The sequence below is a fragment of the Choloepus didactylus genome, chromosome 18 (assembly GCF_015220235.1).
Source record: "Choloepus didactylus isolate mChoDid1 chromosome 18, mChoDid1.pri, whole genome shotgun sequence".
Taxonomy (NCBI): domain Eukaryota; kingdom Metazoa; phylum Chordata; class Mammalia; order Pilosa; family Megalonychidae; genus Choloepus; species Choloepus didactylus.
In genome coordinates this window covers 19,371,698-19,391,536 of record NC_051324.1, presented here as the reverse complement: position 1 = coordinate 19,391,536, position 19,839 = coordinate 19,371,698, and the positions used below count along the sequence as shown (strand labels likewise).

The 19,839-nt window shown below is 38.0% G+C and overlaps 1 protein-coding gene and 1 pseudogene across 1 annotated transcript; both read left to right on the top strand.

Moving 5' to 3' along the window:
- Positions 1-1,005: 1,005 nt before the first annotated feature.
- LOC119514300 lies at positions 1,006-1,934 on the top strand (annotated as a pseudogene).
- A 16,764-nt stretch (positions 1,935-18,698) lies between these two features.
- Positions 18,699-19,625, top strand: LOC119514317 (olfactory receptor 1A1-like). Its single transcript, XM_037810030.1, has one exon. It carries the CDS (start codon positions 18,699-18,701, stop codon positions 19,623-19,625), a length of 927 nt encoding a protein of 308 aa, XP_037665958.1.
- Positions 19,626-19,839: the final 214 nt, after the last annotated feature.

Genomic DNA, 19,839 nt, shown 5'->3' with positions numbered 1-19,839 from the left:
AATAAATAAGATACAGGTTTCCTCAGAACTTGCTGAGGTTGAATGTCAGGAGCACTGGGTTGGGCAAACATGTTGGCAGGATGACTGAACATGAAAATATGGGAAAGACAGAGCAAGTCTAAACACATACGACTGAAAGACATTGACACAGCACTAGCTGAAGCCACTATAGAGTTAGATGAGTCACCAAAATAAATAATTAACAAAAAATAGCAGAACAAAGAGAAAAGCATTGTGACTAAGGGACTGGAAAGAGATAAAGCTAATCAAAGGAGATGGTGGATGTCTACTTTGAAAATGGGACACAGGGAGGAAACTCACTGGGCTGGTTTTCCTAAGACCTAAATAAACCCAATGGTTCTTCTGATTTACAATCTCCCAATGGCAGTGTTGACGTCTGTTAACTCCTGGGCTCTGGTTCAAACTGAGTTTGATCAGTGGACCAGTTCCTAATTGTCTGGGCTGGTCCCTCCCTAACACATCCTTTGCAAAGGATTGTTTGGTCAATGAATCCCAATACTATCCTTTCCTTGCCATGTATAGTATGATTACTGTGTGATTCAGGCCACTCCACTGAGTTTTAAGGTACTTGGGGGTTGAGCTGTCTTTATAGTTGAAAAAAGTGAGAATAAACTGTATTTATCACATATTTATAATTTTTCAAGGAGCCTAACAAAGTGTCTAGGACATGGGACATGAAAAGTTAATTATTTCTAAAATGATTAAAACCTAGGTGTTTGTGTGGTGGTGCTGGGATAGCATATAATGAGTGACTCTGATGTACAGATTGATTATTTTCTGCACATAATGTCCAGGGATGACTGAGAGTTAGTCGCATTTATGAACAGGGATTTTTTTCCCATGTATTGTCTCTGTTTGGATTTAGTAAATGCAGTCGAAGAGAAAGTTGATTATTGGAGTCAAAAGTGATGGATAATGGACTCATTGTACACAGTAAATTCACTAATAATTCTGCATTTCACTCCCTTTCCTGTTGAAGAAACCATGAAGAAGGAAAACCAGTCCTCTACCCTGTGTTTCATCCTCCTGGGAGTTAGCAGCCAGCAGGCTCAGGAAGATTTCTTCTTCATCCTCTTCCTCTTCATCTACCCCATCACACTGATGGGAAACATGCTCATCATCTTGGCCATTCGCTCTGATGTTCACCTCCACAGTCCCATGTACTTTTTCTTTGCCAACCTCTCACTCGTTGACATCTTTTTCTCATCTGTAACTGTCCCTAAGATGCTCACAAACCATCTCTTGGGCAGCAGGGCCATCTCCTTCAGGGGATGCATTACACAGATGTATTTCATGCTTTCCTTGGCTAATACTGACAGCTACATTTTAGCTGTGATGGCATATGATTGAGCTGTGGCCATCAGCTGCCCTCTTCATTACACAACAATTATGAACCCAAGGTCTTGTTTCCTGCTTGTCATTGGGTCCTGGATGATTGGAATCACCAATTCCCTCCCCCACACTCTACTCACAGCTGGTCTGCCCTTCTGTGGCAACAGTGAAGTGGCCAAATTTTACTGTGATGTTAGCAATTTGCTCAAGTTGTCTTGTTTTGACATCCACTTTAATGTGAAGATGATGTACCTAGGGGCTGGGGTTTTCTCCTTGCTATTAATATGCATCATCATCTCCTATGTTCAGGTCTTTGCCACTGTCTTATGGATTCCATCTACCAAGGGTGTGCTCAAAGCCTTCTCCACCTGTGGCTCCCACCTCACGGTTGTTTCTCTGAATTATGAGACAGTGATGGGCATGTATTTCCACCCTCTGACCAGTTATAGCTTGAAGGATGCAGTGATAACTGTGATGTATGTGGCAGTAACCCCAATGTTAAATCCTTTCATCTATAGTCTGAGAAACCGGACATGAAGGCTGCCCTGGGGAAACTCTTCAGCAAGAGAATTTCCTTATAAGGAATGTGAGGTCATGCATGCAAGAGACACTACAGTACCCAATTAGAATGCACATGGGAATTCAGCCCCAATGTCGGCCCTTTCCAGGAAGCCAGCTTTGATCTTTCCAGCCAGAAAATTTCTCTATTTTAAAATCTGTGACAGTTTGATGAGACTGCAGTCTTACAAAATGACCACTCTTTATCCATGTTGCTTTTTTGGCAGAGCAGCAGCACGAGAACCTTAGGTTCATGTCCCAGCTGTGCCACTGACTAGCAGAGGAGAGTTTGATAAGTCTCAGTATTTTCTTCCACATTTACATGTTATGAACAATAATACCTGCCCTGCCTCTATCACACCATTATTGGATCACATCATCTCATGCTTTGAACGATGTAAATCACTATTCAAATATAAATTTGTACCATTTCTTTAAGTTTCCTAGGCCACTTAAGTACATACCTTAAAATGGACCAGCTTAAAAAATGGGAATTTATTAGCTTATGGTTTTCAGGGCAGGAAAATGTTCAAATCAAGGCAATACTTTTTCCCCAAGACTTTGGTAATCTGGGACTGGCTGCTGACCAACTTTGGTCCTTCGCTTGTCACATGTCAAGGCACATGGTGGTGTCTCCTGGTCTTTCTCTTCTCTTCCAGGTTCCATTGATTTCAGCTTCTGGCTGCTCCAGCTGTGAACTTCTCTCTCATTGTCTGAATTTGTTCCATCTATCAATGACTTCAGTAACAAGATTAAGACACATCCTGAACGAAGTGGGCCACATCTTAACTGAAACTGCCTCGTGAGAAAGCCCTCCTGCAATGGATTCATGTCCACAACAATGGATTAAATTTAAGAACATGTTTTTCTGGAGCACATACAGCCTCAAACCACCACTAGATTATTAGGTGTGATCACTGCCTCTATGCTTTGAAGACTGAGGACAGGAGCTGTCTTAATGCAGCTCTATTACTCTCACAGTGCTGGTCACATAAAGTGCTTCCATTCACTATTGGTGGAAACTGGGATGAATGAAAATATCAGACTTTGACATGTAATCTGAGAGTGATTAGACATAATTACACAAGACATTATTTACCCATCCATTGAACTCTTTAAAGAAACTGACATTAGGGGATATTTCTGTTCTTATTGCAGAGTTGATTAAACTAGACTATCTCTAAACATCATAAGACTCTCTTTAAAATCTTGCTAGAATAACGCACTCCAATAGACTGCATTTTAAAGTAATAAAGAAATGGCACATTTTGCATTAATTAAAACATGAAATAAAGTTGAGTTGCCAGAAAATTTGCATACCAAATAAGTAAAGGACTTTATTGAAAATGATGTCTACATGTTTCTCCAGCATGGCCCAAGTTAGAAGAGGCATTTATTCTGGGTGACCAGCTCTGGCTATTTATATAATATTCCCTAAACACAGACAGTTAATTTAGCAGGACACTAAACAGCCCCTAAAGGAACACCATTCCCAATGATCTCATTCTATTCATTGAAAATTATAAATGTTTTCCAAATATTTATAATGTATCATTGATTGTTCATAAATCTCCCCTTTCCAAACAGAATAATGATTTAAAGAGTTGAATTGAGTGCATCTTAGAACAGTGTACAAGTTTTTCCATTATCTACTATTTTTAATTGCCAGTAAAAATCATCTAGAGATAATATACACTGCCAACTGTTTGTCCAAGGATGTTGAAAAGATGATTTTATTTACCTTTTAATGCTTTCTGAGACTCTAAAGCACTAAGGATGAGAACAATTTAATGAAAAAGGATTTGATTACAAATGCATCTGAATCTTGTGTGTATATGACCAATGATGGAATGAATGGAGATATTTTATTTTGGTATGTCCAGGTTGGCCAAAGAAAATGTTATTTGAATTTATTTATTGCCTGTCTGTCCTCTTGAGGATGTGGAGTTTAGGGTCTCTCTTGTTCACTCAGCACTTACAACACGGCTGGCATATAGTAGCTACCCAATAAATTTGTGCTAAACAAATAAATGAATCCTGCAATAGTATGCTTAAATAATGAGTAAACAAAGATTAATTTTGCTGTTGTGGGTAAAGTCAAGAAGGCCAAATGATATAAGGTATTTCCCATAGAGAAAAATAGGTGCCGAAGAGGGTAGTATAAAAGAAGAGCTGAAGAAATATAGCTTCTTGGAAAAACTCAATACACACTTAACTTCTGAATCAATCTCACACCATTCCTCTGTGTTCCTTAAAGTCAGACACGGGGACTTGATGTCCCTACTGTACTTCCTATAAGAGTAAGAGCATATGTGTATATTTGTAGCCCCAACTACAAATAAAAATCACAGCACCTGTATCTTTTTTTGTTTGTTTGTTTGAAATTCATCTTTCATTTAATGTTTTGATACCCAAAACTTTTGTTGCTTTGATTGATTATAATAATGTTGAAATAAAAAATTAACCTGGAAAACACATTAGAAAAAAGTTGTAGTACAATCATTAACATACTGATAAATACATCTTCCTACTGTTTCCATGACTGGGGAATTCTTATTAGTTTCCTCCAGGTCACAGATAGACTTTTTTTTTTAATATTCATTTTGCTGAGATATATTCACATACCAGGCAGTCATACAAAACAAATCGTACATTCGATTGTTCACAGTACCATTATATAGCTGTACATTCATCACCAAAATCAATCCCTGACACCTTCATTACCACACACACACAAATAACCATAATAATAATTAAAGTGAAAAAGAGCAACTAAAGTAAAAAACAACACTGGGTGCCCTTGTCTGTTTGTTTGTTTCCTTCCCCAACCTTTCCACTCATCCGTCCACAAACTAGACAAAGGGGAGTGTGATGCCCATGCCCCCCCCAATCCCACTGTCCCCCCTCATAAGCCACATTTTTATACAATTGTCTTCAAGATTCATGGGTTCTGGGTTGTAGTTTGATACTTTCAGGTATCTACCACCAGCTACCCCAATTCATTAGAACCTAAAAAGGGTTGTGTATATTGTGCATAAGAGTGCCCACCAGAGTGACCTCTCAGCTCCTTTTGGAATCTCTCTGCCACTGAAGCTTATTCCATTTCCTTTCACATCCCCCTTTTGGTCAAGAAGATGCTCTCCATCCCATGATGCCAGGTCTACATTCCTCCCCAGGAGTCATATTCCACGTTGCCAGGGAGATTCACTCCCCTGGGTGTCTGATCCCACGTAGAGGGGAGGGCAGTGATTTCACCTTCCAAGTTGGCTTAGGTAGAGAGAGAAGCACCTGTATCTTAAGTCAATCATTGTTTGCCTTAGCTATCTTCCTTTGATTCTGCCTAGTACACCATCCTGAAGAAATTAAGGCTTTTTAGATCAAGTGTTGAAAAGACTATGTATCTTATGTCATTTAGGGTCCAGTCAGAAAACAGAAATAACACCAGGGGTTTTTTGTTTGTTTGTTCATTTTCAGTTTAACTGAATTATTAGAATATACTTTTTTACATATAATTTTTATTAGACAATATGTATGTTTAAAGAAAATAATGCAGAAAATACAAAGTTTTCATATATCCCCACTATTATTAACACCTTTCATTAGTGTGGGACTTTAGTTACAATTGATGAAAGAACATTTTTATAATTGTACTATTACCTATACTTCTCAGTTTATATTAGAATTCCCATTTTTGTTGTAAAGTCCTACATTGTTTATGCTGTTGTTTTTAATTTGTATTCTAGCAACATCTATATATAACTTTAAATGTCCCCTTTCAACCACATTCAAATATATAACTCAGTACTGTTGTTACATTCACAATGTTGTGCTACCATCACCCCAATAGAAATGCTGTACAGTTTAAAGACCAGGTATTTTGAACAAAGAAGATTTAATACAGGGATTCTGATGTAGGTGTTGAGACACAGGGAGAGAAAACAGACTGATGCTGATGTCACCCAGAGATTGTTAACTACAGGGAGGAGTCAGTTCCACTAAGACTGGGAACCAAGGGGGAAAGTGGTGACACCAGGATGAGCGAGGTGACCCAAACGGTTATTCCTGGGGGTTGGAGCCTTCAGTGGTCCTGCCTTTTTTGTTGTTGTTTTTGTTTGTTTGTTTGTTTTTATTGTGGTTTCTACTCATGTTTGCTGTTGGACACTGAAATACTAAGAGTAAGACCCAGAGAATCCCTGGTCCCCAACATGCAGCAGCAACTCAATCTCCCTTGATAATTGGGATCAGTCATTCTCACCAGCACATAATATTAGGCTTAAAAAATAGAAATCACAAAATATAATAATTGATACCATTTTAACAATGTTATAAGCTTCTAGTAAGTATACCTTGGGAATATACATAGATGCAATAAAAGTGCATAAAAACAAAAGCACACTCCTTCCCAGTCTTCATATTCATTATCTTTTTAAGTTATTCATGATTGAAATATAGAATATTCACAATATTTAAATTTGTTACAATAAAATGTTATTTTTAAGAAATATTTTCATAATTTTAATTCAATTTTGTAAACATATTTACAACAGGAATAATGCTAGCTGGGGATAGAATTTTGAGTTGTGAAATTTTCCTCTTAAAACTGATAATTCTTCAGTGTTTTCTGACATTTGATGTTTTGTAGGGAGTGGTATGAAGCCAGTGTGAACTTCTATTCCTCTTTAGAATATCTTATTTTCTGGCTTTGAAATTTTTATTCATAACCATTTTATTTCTATCATTAAAATGCCAAACATCTAGGGTACAACAAGGGATATTGTCATTGATTTTCTCCCACATATGGTTAGGTCTTCAGTTTGCAATCTCAGGTTTCTGATTCTCTATAATGTGATCTTTTCTTTTAACTCAAATTTTTGCTTTTCTTCTATTCTGGTTTCTCTCTGTGGAATGTTGATTACTCATAAATTCCATCTCCACATATTCTCTAACATTTGTCTTCCCTTTATGATTTGCAGCTCTTTGTCCTTTCAATCATCTCTCTAGAAGGACTGCTGATGTCCATCATGACTAATTAATATCCTGAAGTGCCAGATCTGCCTAAAATGCCAATTAAAATCTTTTTTTCTGCTCTTTATTCATGGCTGTCTGCTATATTCAGAAACAGTTTCTTTTAAATTTTTTTCTGAGTATGCTGCCTCTTATTTTCAATGTTTTAAGAACCTGAAAAACTATGATTTCTAAAAAATTTTCTGTTACCTAGTTTAAATTCCATTCAATTATAAGTTTCTTGCCCAGTTAATCAAGGTGTTGGTACAATTCTCTAACATTAAAAATACACTTCACAGATCATTTTTTATTTAAAATGCACCTAAATAAGAGGACTTAACCATTGGAATTTGACAACACAAATAAATTCTCCCTCCATCAACTTCAGAGGCTTTCCTCCATTGGGAGACATGGATCAGGAATTCCTTTAATAGGCTAATGAACACTGCAGTCACTGTCCACAGGTTTGCAAAATATCTGTCATGAACTATCATCCTATCCATGTCTGGACAGGGCTGTCCTGGGAAGTTAGTGTTTGATCTGAACACAGGGGAGGAAACGACAGGCCCATAGCACCACATGACCTGACAATTGCCAAGAGGAAATTGCAAGTTAACAAATGTTTCAACATTTACTATGTGCATGGTCTGATAGGAGACAATTGAGAGTCAGCTTAAAAAAGACTGATGTAGGAAGTAGTGAAATAATTAACATTTAGTAAGTGACACTCAATACGAAGAGCACTATGCTCTAGGATTTAAGAATTTTTCAGCTCTTATTTCATTTGATTCACATAACAACTTTATGAAGATTTTGTTGTTGCTGCTGTTATTCCTGTTTTACAGATGAATAAGTAAAATAACTGTCCAAATTAATAATGTCAGAGCCTGATTCAAATCCAACCAGGGCTCACAGTCTTCACCATGGTCCTCTCAGAAAGGTCAGGACCTCTTGGCCACAGGACAAGCTAAATTATAGGATAATGACCATTATTCTGGGATGTTATAAAAGGAACTCATATAAGAAGTGGACCACACAACATTTAGACCCTTTCCATCTCTAATTATCTAAAAATCTCTCCTATGCTAACCCTCGTTAAGTCAGACCCTAGAGCAAAAGTGAAATGAAATTCTTTTTCTTTGCAACACATAACACCAACGAGTCTTCAGCATGGGCAGGAAGGAAAGCCATGAGTTGATGGTATGCTCACAATGAAGACTTGCACTTTTAGTACATATGTGTATTATTTTAAATATCAGCATTTACAGATGTTGTGTGATACTGGTACGAATCTTCCAGCAACTTGCTTTAATTCCATCACATTATATAATTTTAATTTATATATGTGAATTCATTCATTTTAACTGTGTGCAGAATACATTAATAAGTAAATTACACATTTTAGCATACATTCCTCAGTTCTTTGATGCTTTGTAAGAATTCTGGATGACAACACACATTCTTGTCAATATCTTATGGCCCACATGTGCCAGAGTTTCTCTAGCGTCTAATCTAGCATTGAAATGGCTGGGTCAGAAGGCATGAATTTTTAGCTTTATGAGAGATTGCCTAATTGTTTCCATAGTGGTAATGCTAACTTAAAATCTCATCACTGGGGTGAGTTCCCATATTTCCATTCCCTCCATAACACATGAAATTATCAGACTTTTACCCATGTTCCAAGATGAATGATATTAAATAGAATGTTGTTTTTATTTACATTTCTCTCATTATTAATAAGTTTGAAGAACTATTCTTTTATTGTCCATACCAGTTTCTTCTTCTGTGACTTGGCTATTCAGGTCTCTGCTCGTTATTTCCTCCTGAGTTTTTGGACTTTTGCTTATTAGTGTGTAAGATTCTTATGTGTTCTGAATATAAATTCTTTAATGATTGTGTGCAGCAAATACCTCTCTCCAGTCCATAGCTTATATTTCCCCTTCTGTATGATGACATTCATACAAATGTATTTGTTGAATTTTATAGTCATTTATTTACAATATAGTCAAAAGACTGTATTTTTACAGTATTTTCTCTTATGTGCATTTGTGCTGGTTTAAGATATCAATCCCTAACCTGATACCATAAACATATATCTCTCTAAAATTTCTGAAGTTTTGCTTTTCACAGTTAATCCTTTATGAATTAATTTCTGTATTTGTTTATATATGAGTCCACAATTGGTTTAGCACAATTTGCTAATAGTCAGTCCATCCTTTCTCTGCCTGTTATAAAACCAACCCATGTCACATGCTAACTTCTACTATGTGTTTGGTCTGTGGTGGGCTCGCTAGCTGCTATGTGGGGCATTTGTCAGTCCCTACACTAGGCCTTCTCCACTGTTCAAATATCACAGGTAAAGCCCTAGTTCAACCTTCAATACCTGATCAGTTAATTCATAACTTACATTTTTGTTCTCAAATTGTTTTACCTCATCCTGGTTTTGTAAACTACCACATGAATTTTAAGATGTTTGGGAAGTTCCATGATTAACAGACACTTGGGCTATTTTGATTGGGATTGCATCACATTCATAGTTTAACTGGAGGAGAATTGACATTTTTACCCCACTGAGACTTCCTATCCATTAATATTGCATATCTCCCATTTATTCAGGTACTCTTTCTGTATCCTGCAGTAGAGTTTTTGATACTGGTTTTGGACCTCTTTAATTAAAATTATCTTTAGATTGTTTAAAATTTCCAGTGTTATTTTGAATGAGAATCTTTCTTAAAATTATATTTTCTAAATAATTATTCTTAATATAGGAAGAGTATTGATTTTTAGTATTGATTTATATCCCCAAATCTTGCTGAACTCCTTTAGTTTAACTACAGATTCCCTAAGATGTTCTTTGCAGACAAGCATATTCTCTGTGAATTTTATCCATTTTGTTCTTTCTTTACAATTCTTATATGGCAAAAGTATGGAAGGCTGAGGTGTTTGTTTGCAGTAGAAAGAGAAAATAAAAAAAAAAAAAAATAAATGAAATCTGAAAAATAATAAAAAATTAAAAGGCTTATTCTTATTTGTCCCCTACTGAACAACCCCATGTAGGTATTTTTGGTTGCAGGTGGCACTCCAAGATAGGAAGAACCAGGGACATAGGCACATTCCACTACCTGACTCCACCATCCCATTCAGCTCCCTTGCCATTTTCATCTACTTACCAGAAAAAAAGAAAATATAGAGGAAGCCCAGAACTGGACTACAGAAATGGATTGGCTAGAGCTTGGTCACATGACTCCACAACACTGCAGGGGTGCCTGGGAAATGCAGAGTGAGTGAGTGTCCAGGGAAAAGAGAGCATTTGGGTGAGCAGCTAATGGTCTCTGCTATAATTAGTATGGCCTCAGAGTACATGATGGATCATAAGGACATGCATCCTCGTGCACTTGAACCACTCTCTTGATACCAAAATCTGCTTTCATTTCCTAGGCTGCTTAAGCAAATACCATACAATGGATTACCTAAAACAACAGAATTTTTTTTGCTCATGGTTTTGAGGCTGGGAAAATGACTAGATCAAGGCATTATCAAGGCAATACTTTTTTCCCAAAGACCAGCTGCTGGTGATCCTTGGCTCCTCTGTCACATGGCAAGGCACATGGCAGAGTCTGCTTGTCTCTCCCTTCCCTTCCAGGTTTTGTTGATTTCAGCTTCTTGCTTCTTTGTATTTCTCTCTTTTTGTATGGATTTCATTCTCTCATAAAGGACTCCAGGATTGAAATAAGACCCCACCTGATTGAGGTGGTCCACACCATAATCAATGTCCTACTTAAAATGGGTTCACATGCACAGAAATGGATTAGGCTTAATAATAGGTTTTTGTGGGGTACATATAGCATCAACTCACCCCACTCCACCCTCTGGATCCCAAAAAGACATGCTCATTCCACAAGCAAAATACACTCATTCCATCACAACATCCCAAAGCCCTCAGTCACTTCAGTAACAATACTAAGTACAAAGAATCATCAAAATTGATTATGGGTGTGGTCTGTCCTGGCCACAATCCCCCTCTGTCTATGGACCAGTGAAACTCAGAAAACAAGTTATCTGCTTCCAATATACAAAGGAGGGACTGTTATAGGAGAAACATTCCTATTCCCATAGGGAGAAATTGGAAGAAAAACAGGGGTCATGGGGCCCAAATAATTCCAAAACCCTGCAGGGGATACTCCATTATATTTTGAGATTCCAACAATTAAATGACTAGTATAGGAGATAGTGATACAACAATTGACATTTACTAAGTGATGTTCCAAACAAAGTGTACTATGTTTAAGAACTCTTCAGATATTATTTCATTTGATATGCATAACAACTTTATGAAGACTTTATTATAATATTATTATTGTTGGCATTCCAGTTTTACAGGCAAGTAAGTACAGGGGAGTGAGTAAAAAGAACTGTCCAAATTATTAAGTTTCAGAGTAGGATTCAAACCCAACCACAGCCCCCAGTCCTTACGATGGTCCTCTACAGAAAGGTCATGACCTCTCCACCACAGAATATCCCAAATTACAGGAAAATGATCATTATTCTGAGCTGTTATAAAAGTGACACATACAAGAAGTAGACAAGATAACATCTAGAAACTTTCTACCTCTAAGAATATAAAAATTTAGGACATCACTCTAAGGAAGCTAGATAAAAGGAAGTATAACTTCCATTCTAACCCCTTCAAGTCAGATCCTAGAGTAAAAGTGAAGTAAAATTCTTTCTTTTCCACACTTTACACTAGGAAGTCTTCAACATGGGGAGGAAGAAGTCCTTGGAGCTCCAAGGAGTTTGGGCTGAACAGCAGAGGAGCAGCGCCCACACTCATCAAAGATCCTAGAGAGGTCACCCAAGCTTGGACCCTGGAGACACACTCCCTGGAAAGCCTCCCACCAACCTTGCTAGGGGAAAACACTCTGGAAATGATTACATCTGACAGGTACTGCATTCCCTGAAGGTACAGCTAGAGGAGAGTGGAAATGAGTCCCAGCAATTGCTGTGACTTGGCCTGAATGCAGACCCGGGGGAGTTGCATTTGGGAGACTTTATAACCTGGTGGATATTTCCAATTAGCTCTATGCTCTGACCACACTGCTTCCTTTAGGAGGAATCTAAACTCCCATCTCCATGTCCAGCACTGCACTGGCACTGCAGCCTTGACCACACACACACTCCTCTGCATAGCTGGGAATCTCAGACCTCATCCTTCCTGACCATCCCAGTCCTGTCTCCTGGACATCAGGAAGAGAAGACCAGGCAGGGAACTGCTCTTCAGGCCAACTCTGGGCCCTTTATCCAGCATGCATGCCCACAAAGTTACTGCCAGCAGGTGCTAGACCAGCTGGCTGTAACTTCCCTATTTGTGGTAAAGGAGTGAAGGCCATAGACCTAACCTTTTTGACTTCACTAGAGCTCAACAGAGATTCACCTGACAGGGACAGAAGACACTGGAAGAAAAAGTTCATAACAGAAATATCAGGGGAAGGACACCTTCTAAATGACATTATCATCAGCAACTGCATGACATACTTCATCCTCTCTGACTCTGACAAAATCTCTAAGAGGTAAGTAGAACTACTATGTCATTTACCAGTTTTTAAAACAAGATAAAATGAATTTCTTGAATCCACCAAGAGGGTCAGTGTCAAACCTGGTCCTTGAACTTTCACTCAACTCCAGAATCCAAGTTCTCAAAGTTGGGAGTCATGGGGACAAACACAAAGTGGGTGGCTATAGAACCCTCTCCTTCTTATGTTCCCCTCAGAGCATCTGGATTTCACTCCTCCTTACATGTCCCAGAACAGACAATCATAATAATGAACCAAATATGGCTAAAAACAAGGCTTTAAATATGACCTGATAATTTTTCTCCTTTGGCTCTTGTTTATAAAAACAGGTTCAGGAAGGGTAGTTCTGGTTATGTTGTCTCAGTCCTAAGCTCTAATGCCTGAAGTAATATTGTATGTATGTTTGAGCCCTCAGGGATGCACTTGTATGTGTGTGTGTGTGTGTGTGTGTGTGTGTGTCCCCATTAGGAGCTACAAAGCCACCTTCCACTCCACATTCAGTGGTGCCTGTTAATGGCTCCTCAGAAAATAAGTTACTTCATTGTCAATGCACTGCTGCCTCAAACTATCAGGGAGGTCTCCAATCACTCAGAGGTCAGGTCTCAGGCCTTATCTACTGCTCCCACGTACAAGGGAAACACTTGGCCTCTTCTGCTGTCATCTGCACCATCACATTCATGTGTGGGATAACAGAACACCCACGCTTCCCAGGAAGGAGAACTTCGGAGGCCAAGCATCATCTGGGATTCTGGGTCTGTCCCGTGAACTCAAGGCTCTCTCTCTGCTTCTACATCATGTGGCTGTGCCCCCTGCTCCTCTCCCTGGCAGCCTGAGGTTCTTTTATCTCTTTCTGCAGGGTCTCAGCAGAAGTCATCCCTGCCCATGACAAACCCTGATGGGGAACCTGTGGATCTCCACCCCACATGCCTGTGCTCAGAAACCCCCTTCTTTGAGTACTTTTCTGTTTCTTTACTTCCCATACTGATTATATTAACATTTCTTTGATGGTGCTGCTTTTCTTACATTCTTTAGCTATATTTTTTTAATCAGCTTGTGATTGTCCATGCACCAGATTGTAACTCAAAAATGTTGCTCTATGTCAGTAATTTAATTAATATATTCAAATATCTCAGTTAATATTAAACAAATTTTGGATATCACTACTACCAGGAATGGTTAGTGCAACTCAAATCCACTATATTAGTTCTTAGTAACCAATGAAAAATGTATAAAGTCCTGCTTTGGTTCAAAACCCTTCAAAATATCAACCCAAAATTCTTCTCCAGGCTGATTTCCATCTACCCCCTTCCCTAACTCCCTGATTCTGATAAAGAAACATAACACATTTTTGCCTAAATTATTCTCCTTTGTCTGAACTTTTGATCCTTGAGTTTGTCTTCATGGTAAGGAATTTGGACTTAAACTATTAGATGATGGGTAGACTGGGAGACACTTTAAGAGACAGACAAAATCATATTTACATTATATAATTTTTGTTTTGGATCCAATAAGCAGACACCTCTATAAAGAAGCATGCCTCAGAAAGAAAGGACAGAGATAAGAAATGGAGAGGGGGCTAGAAAAGATCACAAGATTAAGGAAGACTCATTTAATGACTAAAGAACTATAATGTGTGACCAACTAACAGGAAGGAAAAGGAGTTGTGGTAGATATTGGAGGGAAAGAAAATGCAGCCACTGTGAGAATTGAGAGAACAAAATTTCTGAGGAAACAGAAGGGAATGGGAATTAGAGCATATTGGATGGATATGTACTTTTCTTTTGATGGAAGTAGGTGTATGAAAATTATGTGCAGGGTAGAATGTTAAGGAAATACTCCCTCATTGGTTTATTTTTTTCTCAAAGATGAAAGAAGCAGCACCCAGGATCCTGGGAGAGCTTTTGATATTGAGCTTTGTGGTGAGTTTCAGGAGAGCGGCAGAGGTTTTGGTGCACGGTGGTGGAAAATGGGGAGAGGAAGGATTGCAGAAGAAATTTCTGGGCCCAAATGGAATTGAGGATCATGAATTGTTTACTGGCCACCTTCTTGGAAGGTGGGCGACCATAGTAGGATACAGGTGGGCAGAGATAAAACTGCCAGAACTGGGCTGACTACCTGAGTTGCAAACAAGATGTTGAGAGGCTGGTGATCAACATTGGATCAAAGAGAGGGGACACTTGAAGTAACGAGCTGGGAGGAGTGACCTGGACAACTAAGAAAGGTAGCAAAAGATTGTTAAGTTCTGTCCCTACTTCTATCCACTTACTACCTGTATTTTGCTTCCTCTAATCTGAATCTTTCTTCCATTGCATCCTTTTCTGTTAGCCTGATATAATGGCCCCTGGATCCCTCTTCCCAGTGTAAATAAAATCTCATTTATTCTAACCTGTTTTCAAGCCACCCTCTATCTCCTTTCCTTGGTGTAACATAATTGAGTCTCCCGGCTGCATGGCCACACTCTGGACTCAGTTATCACCCAAATCTGTGAACTATTTATGTTCAGTTAAATTTCTTTTTTATGATACTGTTAAAACATCAGAAAAACAAACAGAATAACATAACAAGAACTCATCTAGATTTAACATAAGACATTTTATCATATTTGCTCAAAAGACTTTTTAAAATAAATACTTGATATAGTTGAAACTTCCTTCATTCCAATCCAAAATCTTACTTTTCTCCCCTGAACCAGGAGAAAATTTCTATCCTGAAATTGGTAGTATACTTCCATTCAATTATTATACTTTTGCTACATATGTGTATATTATTTTAAATATTAACATTTACATATATTGTGTGATACGGTACTTATCTTCCAGCAACTTGCTTTATTTCCATCACATCATGTTTTTTTAATTTATCCACGTGAATTCATACATTTTCCCTGTACAGAATTCATTAGGTCAATGACACAATTTATTTATCCAGTCCTCATCTGTTAGATACATAAAGAATTCTGACAAATAAAATACTTGTAAAATACTTCTAATCACATGTACTAGATTTTCTCTAGGTCTAATCTAGAAGTGAAATGGCTGGATCAGAGGTGTATGGATTTTCAGGTTTACAAGAGATTGCCTAATTGTTTTCAAAGTGGTTATACTAACTTAGAGTCTCACAATGGGACATGTATTTCTATTTTTTCACTTCCTCCCTAACACTGGAAATTCTCAGACATTTACATGTCTTCCAAGAGGAAGAATGTTAAATTGAATTTGTTTTAATTTGCATTTCTCTCATTTTGAAAGAGTTTGAATATCTATTCTTTTGTTTATTGGCCACACCAGTTTTTTTCTTCTGTCACTTGCCTCTTCAAGTCTTTGCTCATTAGTTCCTATTTGGTCTTATGGTCTCTTTCTTATTATTGTGTAAGAATCTTATGTGTTCTGAATATAAATCCTTTATTGGTTGTATGTATAGCAAATACGTCTTACAGTCCATACCTTGTGTTTCCTCTCTTTTTTGGGGGGGGAGGTGTCTTTTTCATATAAATGTTTTTAATTTTAAGGTAATCAAATTTTACAAAAATTTCTCTTATGTTTTGTGCATTTATATAGGGCTTAAGCAATAAATTCCTATCTTGATAACGTAAACATTTTTTCCTCTAAAATTTTTGAAGTTCTGCTTTTCACAGTTAATCCTTTAAGAATTGTTCTCTGTATTTGTGTATACATAGGTACCCAATAGTCCCAGCACAATTTACTAAATAGTCATTCATCCTATCCTAGCTTTCATAAAACCAACCCATGTCCTGCAGTAACTTCTAATATATGCTTGGTTTGTTACTAGACTCTGTAGTCTGCTACATGGGTTGAACTGTCAGTCCCTACACACTTGTCCTCCACCACTATCTGAGGTATAACAGCTAAAGCACTAGCAAAACAGTTCAATACTTGATAGAGCATTTATTTCCTCTTTCTTCTTTATGTCAAATTGTCTTAGCTATTCTGGGCTATCTATTCTCCTACATGAATTTTAGGATCAGTTTTTTAAGTTTCATGTCTAAGAGACACCTGTGGTATTTTGATTGGGAGTGCATCAAATTCATAGAACAATTATAGGAAAATTGACATTTTAACCACACTTTCTATCCATCAATGTTACATATCTCCCATTTATTTAGGAATTCTTTTCTTTTTCTTTCAGGAAAGTTTTAATTTTTTTATACCAGTTTTGGATCTCTTTTATTAGAATTATTTTTAGCTGCCTTGAAATTTCCACTGTTATTGTCAATAGTGATCTTTCTTAAAATTATATTTTCTAATTGCTCTTACTATAAAAAGTATTGATTTTATAATGTTGATTCATATCAAAATCTTCTTGAACTCTGTTAGTTTATCTACAGATTCCATTGAATTTTCTTTGCAGATGACTATATTTTCTGTGAATTTCATCCATTCTGTGGTTTCATTTTAAATTATTATGTGGGAAAAATATTGAAGGGGGAGTGTTCATTAATATTTATAAAATAAATAAAAATGAAAACTTTAAAAAGACTTACTTCTCTCCTATGTGACAGCCCCAAGTTTGGGTATTCTTAGTGGTAGGTGGTGCACCAAGATACAGAGAACCAAGGACACAGGCTCCTTCCACCATGCGATTCCTTGACATTTTCATCCAGCTTGCAGAGGAGAAAAAGAGTATGGAGAAAGCCCAGAACTGGATCACATCAATGAATTGATTAGAGCTCAGTCACATGACCACACCTCACTGCAAGGGTGCCTGGGAAATGCAGTGTAGCTGAGTGTCCCAGAAGAAGAGAACAACCTGCATGTGGGTGAGCAGCTACTAGTCTCTGCCACAATTAGTATGGACTAATTTACAAGATGTATCAAAAGAGAGGAAACCTATAGTCAAGAAGTTAAGGGAGTATTACAGTATTTCAGGTAGAAAATGATTAAAGTCACTGAGAGAGAAATAGTAGTGTTGGGTTATATTAGATTTCTTTTAAATGAAGAATCAATAAGATCAGATGTTGAGGTGAGGGATAAACTGGGTGAGGGACTGTGAGCATTCCACATGTGGGGAAACCATGAAATATATGTGAATTCAACTCAAGAAATATTGAATACTAACCTCTTGGTGCACTCTGTATTTTCTGCAAGAGTTTTTGGTAAATCTATCACTTTTCTAATAAATTTATTAATTTTGAAAACTCCTTGATGTGTACAATGAACAACATTCCACAGTAATTCTTCTGGAGGTGATAAAAACTATAGTTTTCCTTTTCAGAAAAAGCAGGCTGGGTTGACTATGTAAAGTAAGGGGCTTCATGAGACATGTTGGCAGAATAACTGAATATGGATGTGGGGAAGACAGACCAAGCCTAAAGACATATATCTGAGAGGCACTGACAAAGTTGAAGCCACCATGGAATTAGATGAGCCACAAAAGAATTAACCAAAGAGGAAAAAAGCAGACCAAATAGAAAAGCATCGTAATTAAGAGTTTGGAAAAGAGATAAAGTGTTCCAAATGAGACAGTGAAAGTCTGCTTTGAAAATGGGACACATGGGGAACACACTCACTGGGATGGTTTCACTGGGACTTAAATATACCCAATGGTTTTTGTAATTTACAATCTCCCAATGTCAATGTAGACAAGTGTTACGTGTTTCTTCCTGGGCTCTGGTTCAATCTGAGTTTGGTTAGTGGACCAATTCCTAATTGTCTGGGCTGATCCCTCCACTGACACATCCTTTACACAGAAATGTGTGGTCAAAGAATCCCAATGCTGTACTTCCCCCATCATGTATAATAAGATTCTTGTGTGATTATGGCTTCTGCATTAAGTTGAAGGTACTTGACAGTTGAAGTGTGTCTTTTTGGTTGAATAAATTGATGAATAAATTCACATATTTGTGATTTTTCCATGAAGCCTAACAAAGTGTCTAGCACTTGGAATATGAACATTAAATTATTTCATAAATGATTAAAACCTAGGTGTTTTGAGTGGTGGTCCTAGGGCAGCAGATAATGGGCACCTCTTATGTACAGATTGCTCATTTTCTCCACATGAATGTCCAGGGGTGTCTGACAGTTAATCCCACTGATGAACAGGGATTTTTCCCCCATACATTCTCTCTGTCTGGATTTAATAAACCTGGGAAGAGAGAAGACTGATCGCTGCAGTCAAAAGTGGTGAGTAAGGAAGTTATGACACATAGTAACTTAATAATTTTGGATTTCCCACCCCTTTTATGCTGAAGGAACCATGAAGAAGGAAAACGAGTCCTCTACCCTGTATTTCATACTTCTGGGAGTTAGTGGCCAGCAGGCACAGGAAGATTTCTTCTTCATCCTCTTCCTCTTCATCTACCCCATCACACTGATGGGAAACCTGCTTATCATCTTGGCCATTCGTACTGATAGTCGCCTCCATAACCCCATGTACTTTTTCCTTGCCAACCTCTCCCTTGTTGACATCTTTTTCTCATCTGTAACCATCCCTAAGATGCTCACAAACCATCTCTTGGGCAGCAGAGACATTTCCTTTGGGGGATGCATAACACAAATGTATTTCATGATTTCTTTGGGTAACACTGATAGCTACATCTTAGCTGTGATGGCATATGATCAGGCTGTGGCCATCAGCTGCCCTCTTCATTACACAACAATTATGAACCCAAGGTCTTGTTTCCTGCTTGTTGTTCGGTCTTCGATTATTGGAATCACCAATTCCCTTCCCCACATTTTGCTCACAGCTTGGCTGTCCTTCTGTGGCAGCCAGGAAGTGGCCAACTTCTACTGTGACATTAGCACTTTGCTCAAGGTGTCCTGTTCTGACATCCACTTTAATCTGAATATGATGTACCTAGGGGTTGGGGTTTTCTCTGTGCCATTAATGTGCTTCATCATCTATGTTTGGGTCTTTGCCACTGTCTTATGGGTTCCATCCACCAAGGGTGTGCTCAAAGCCTTCTCCACCTGTGGCTCCCACCTCACAGTTGTTTATTTGTATTATGGGACAGTGATGGGCATGTATTTCTGCCCTCTGACCAGTCACAGCCTGAAGGATGCAGCAATAACTATGATGTATGTGGCAGTGACCCCTATGTTAAATCCTTTCATGTATTGTCCGAGAAACCGGGACATGAAGGCTGCCTTGGGGAAGCTCTTCAGCCAGAGAAGGTCCTCATAAGTAATGTGAGGTCACGCATGCATTAGACACCACAGTCCCCAATACACTCAGAGTCCAGCCCTAATGTCATCTACTTCAAGAAGCCAGCTTTGATCTTTCCTGCTGGAAAATCCTACTTCTCAGAAATCCTGAAGCAGTTTGAGGGGGCTGGAGACTTACTTAAATGATGACTTTGTATGCATTATTGCTCCGTTGGCATAGTGGCAGGTCAAGA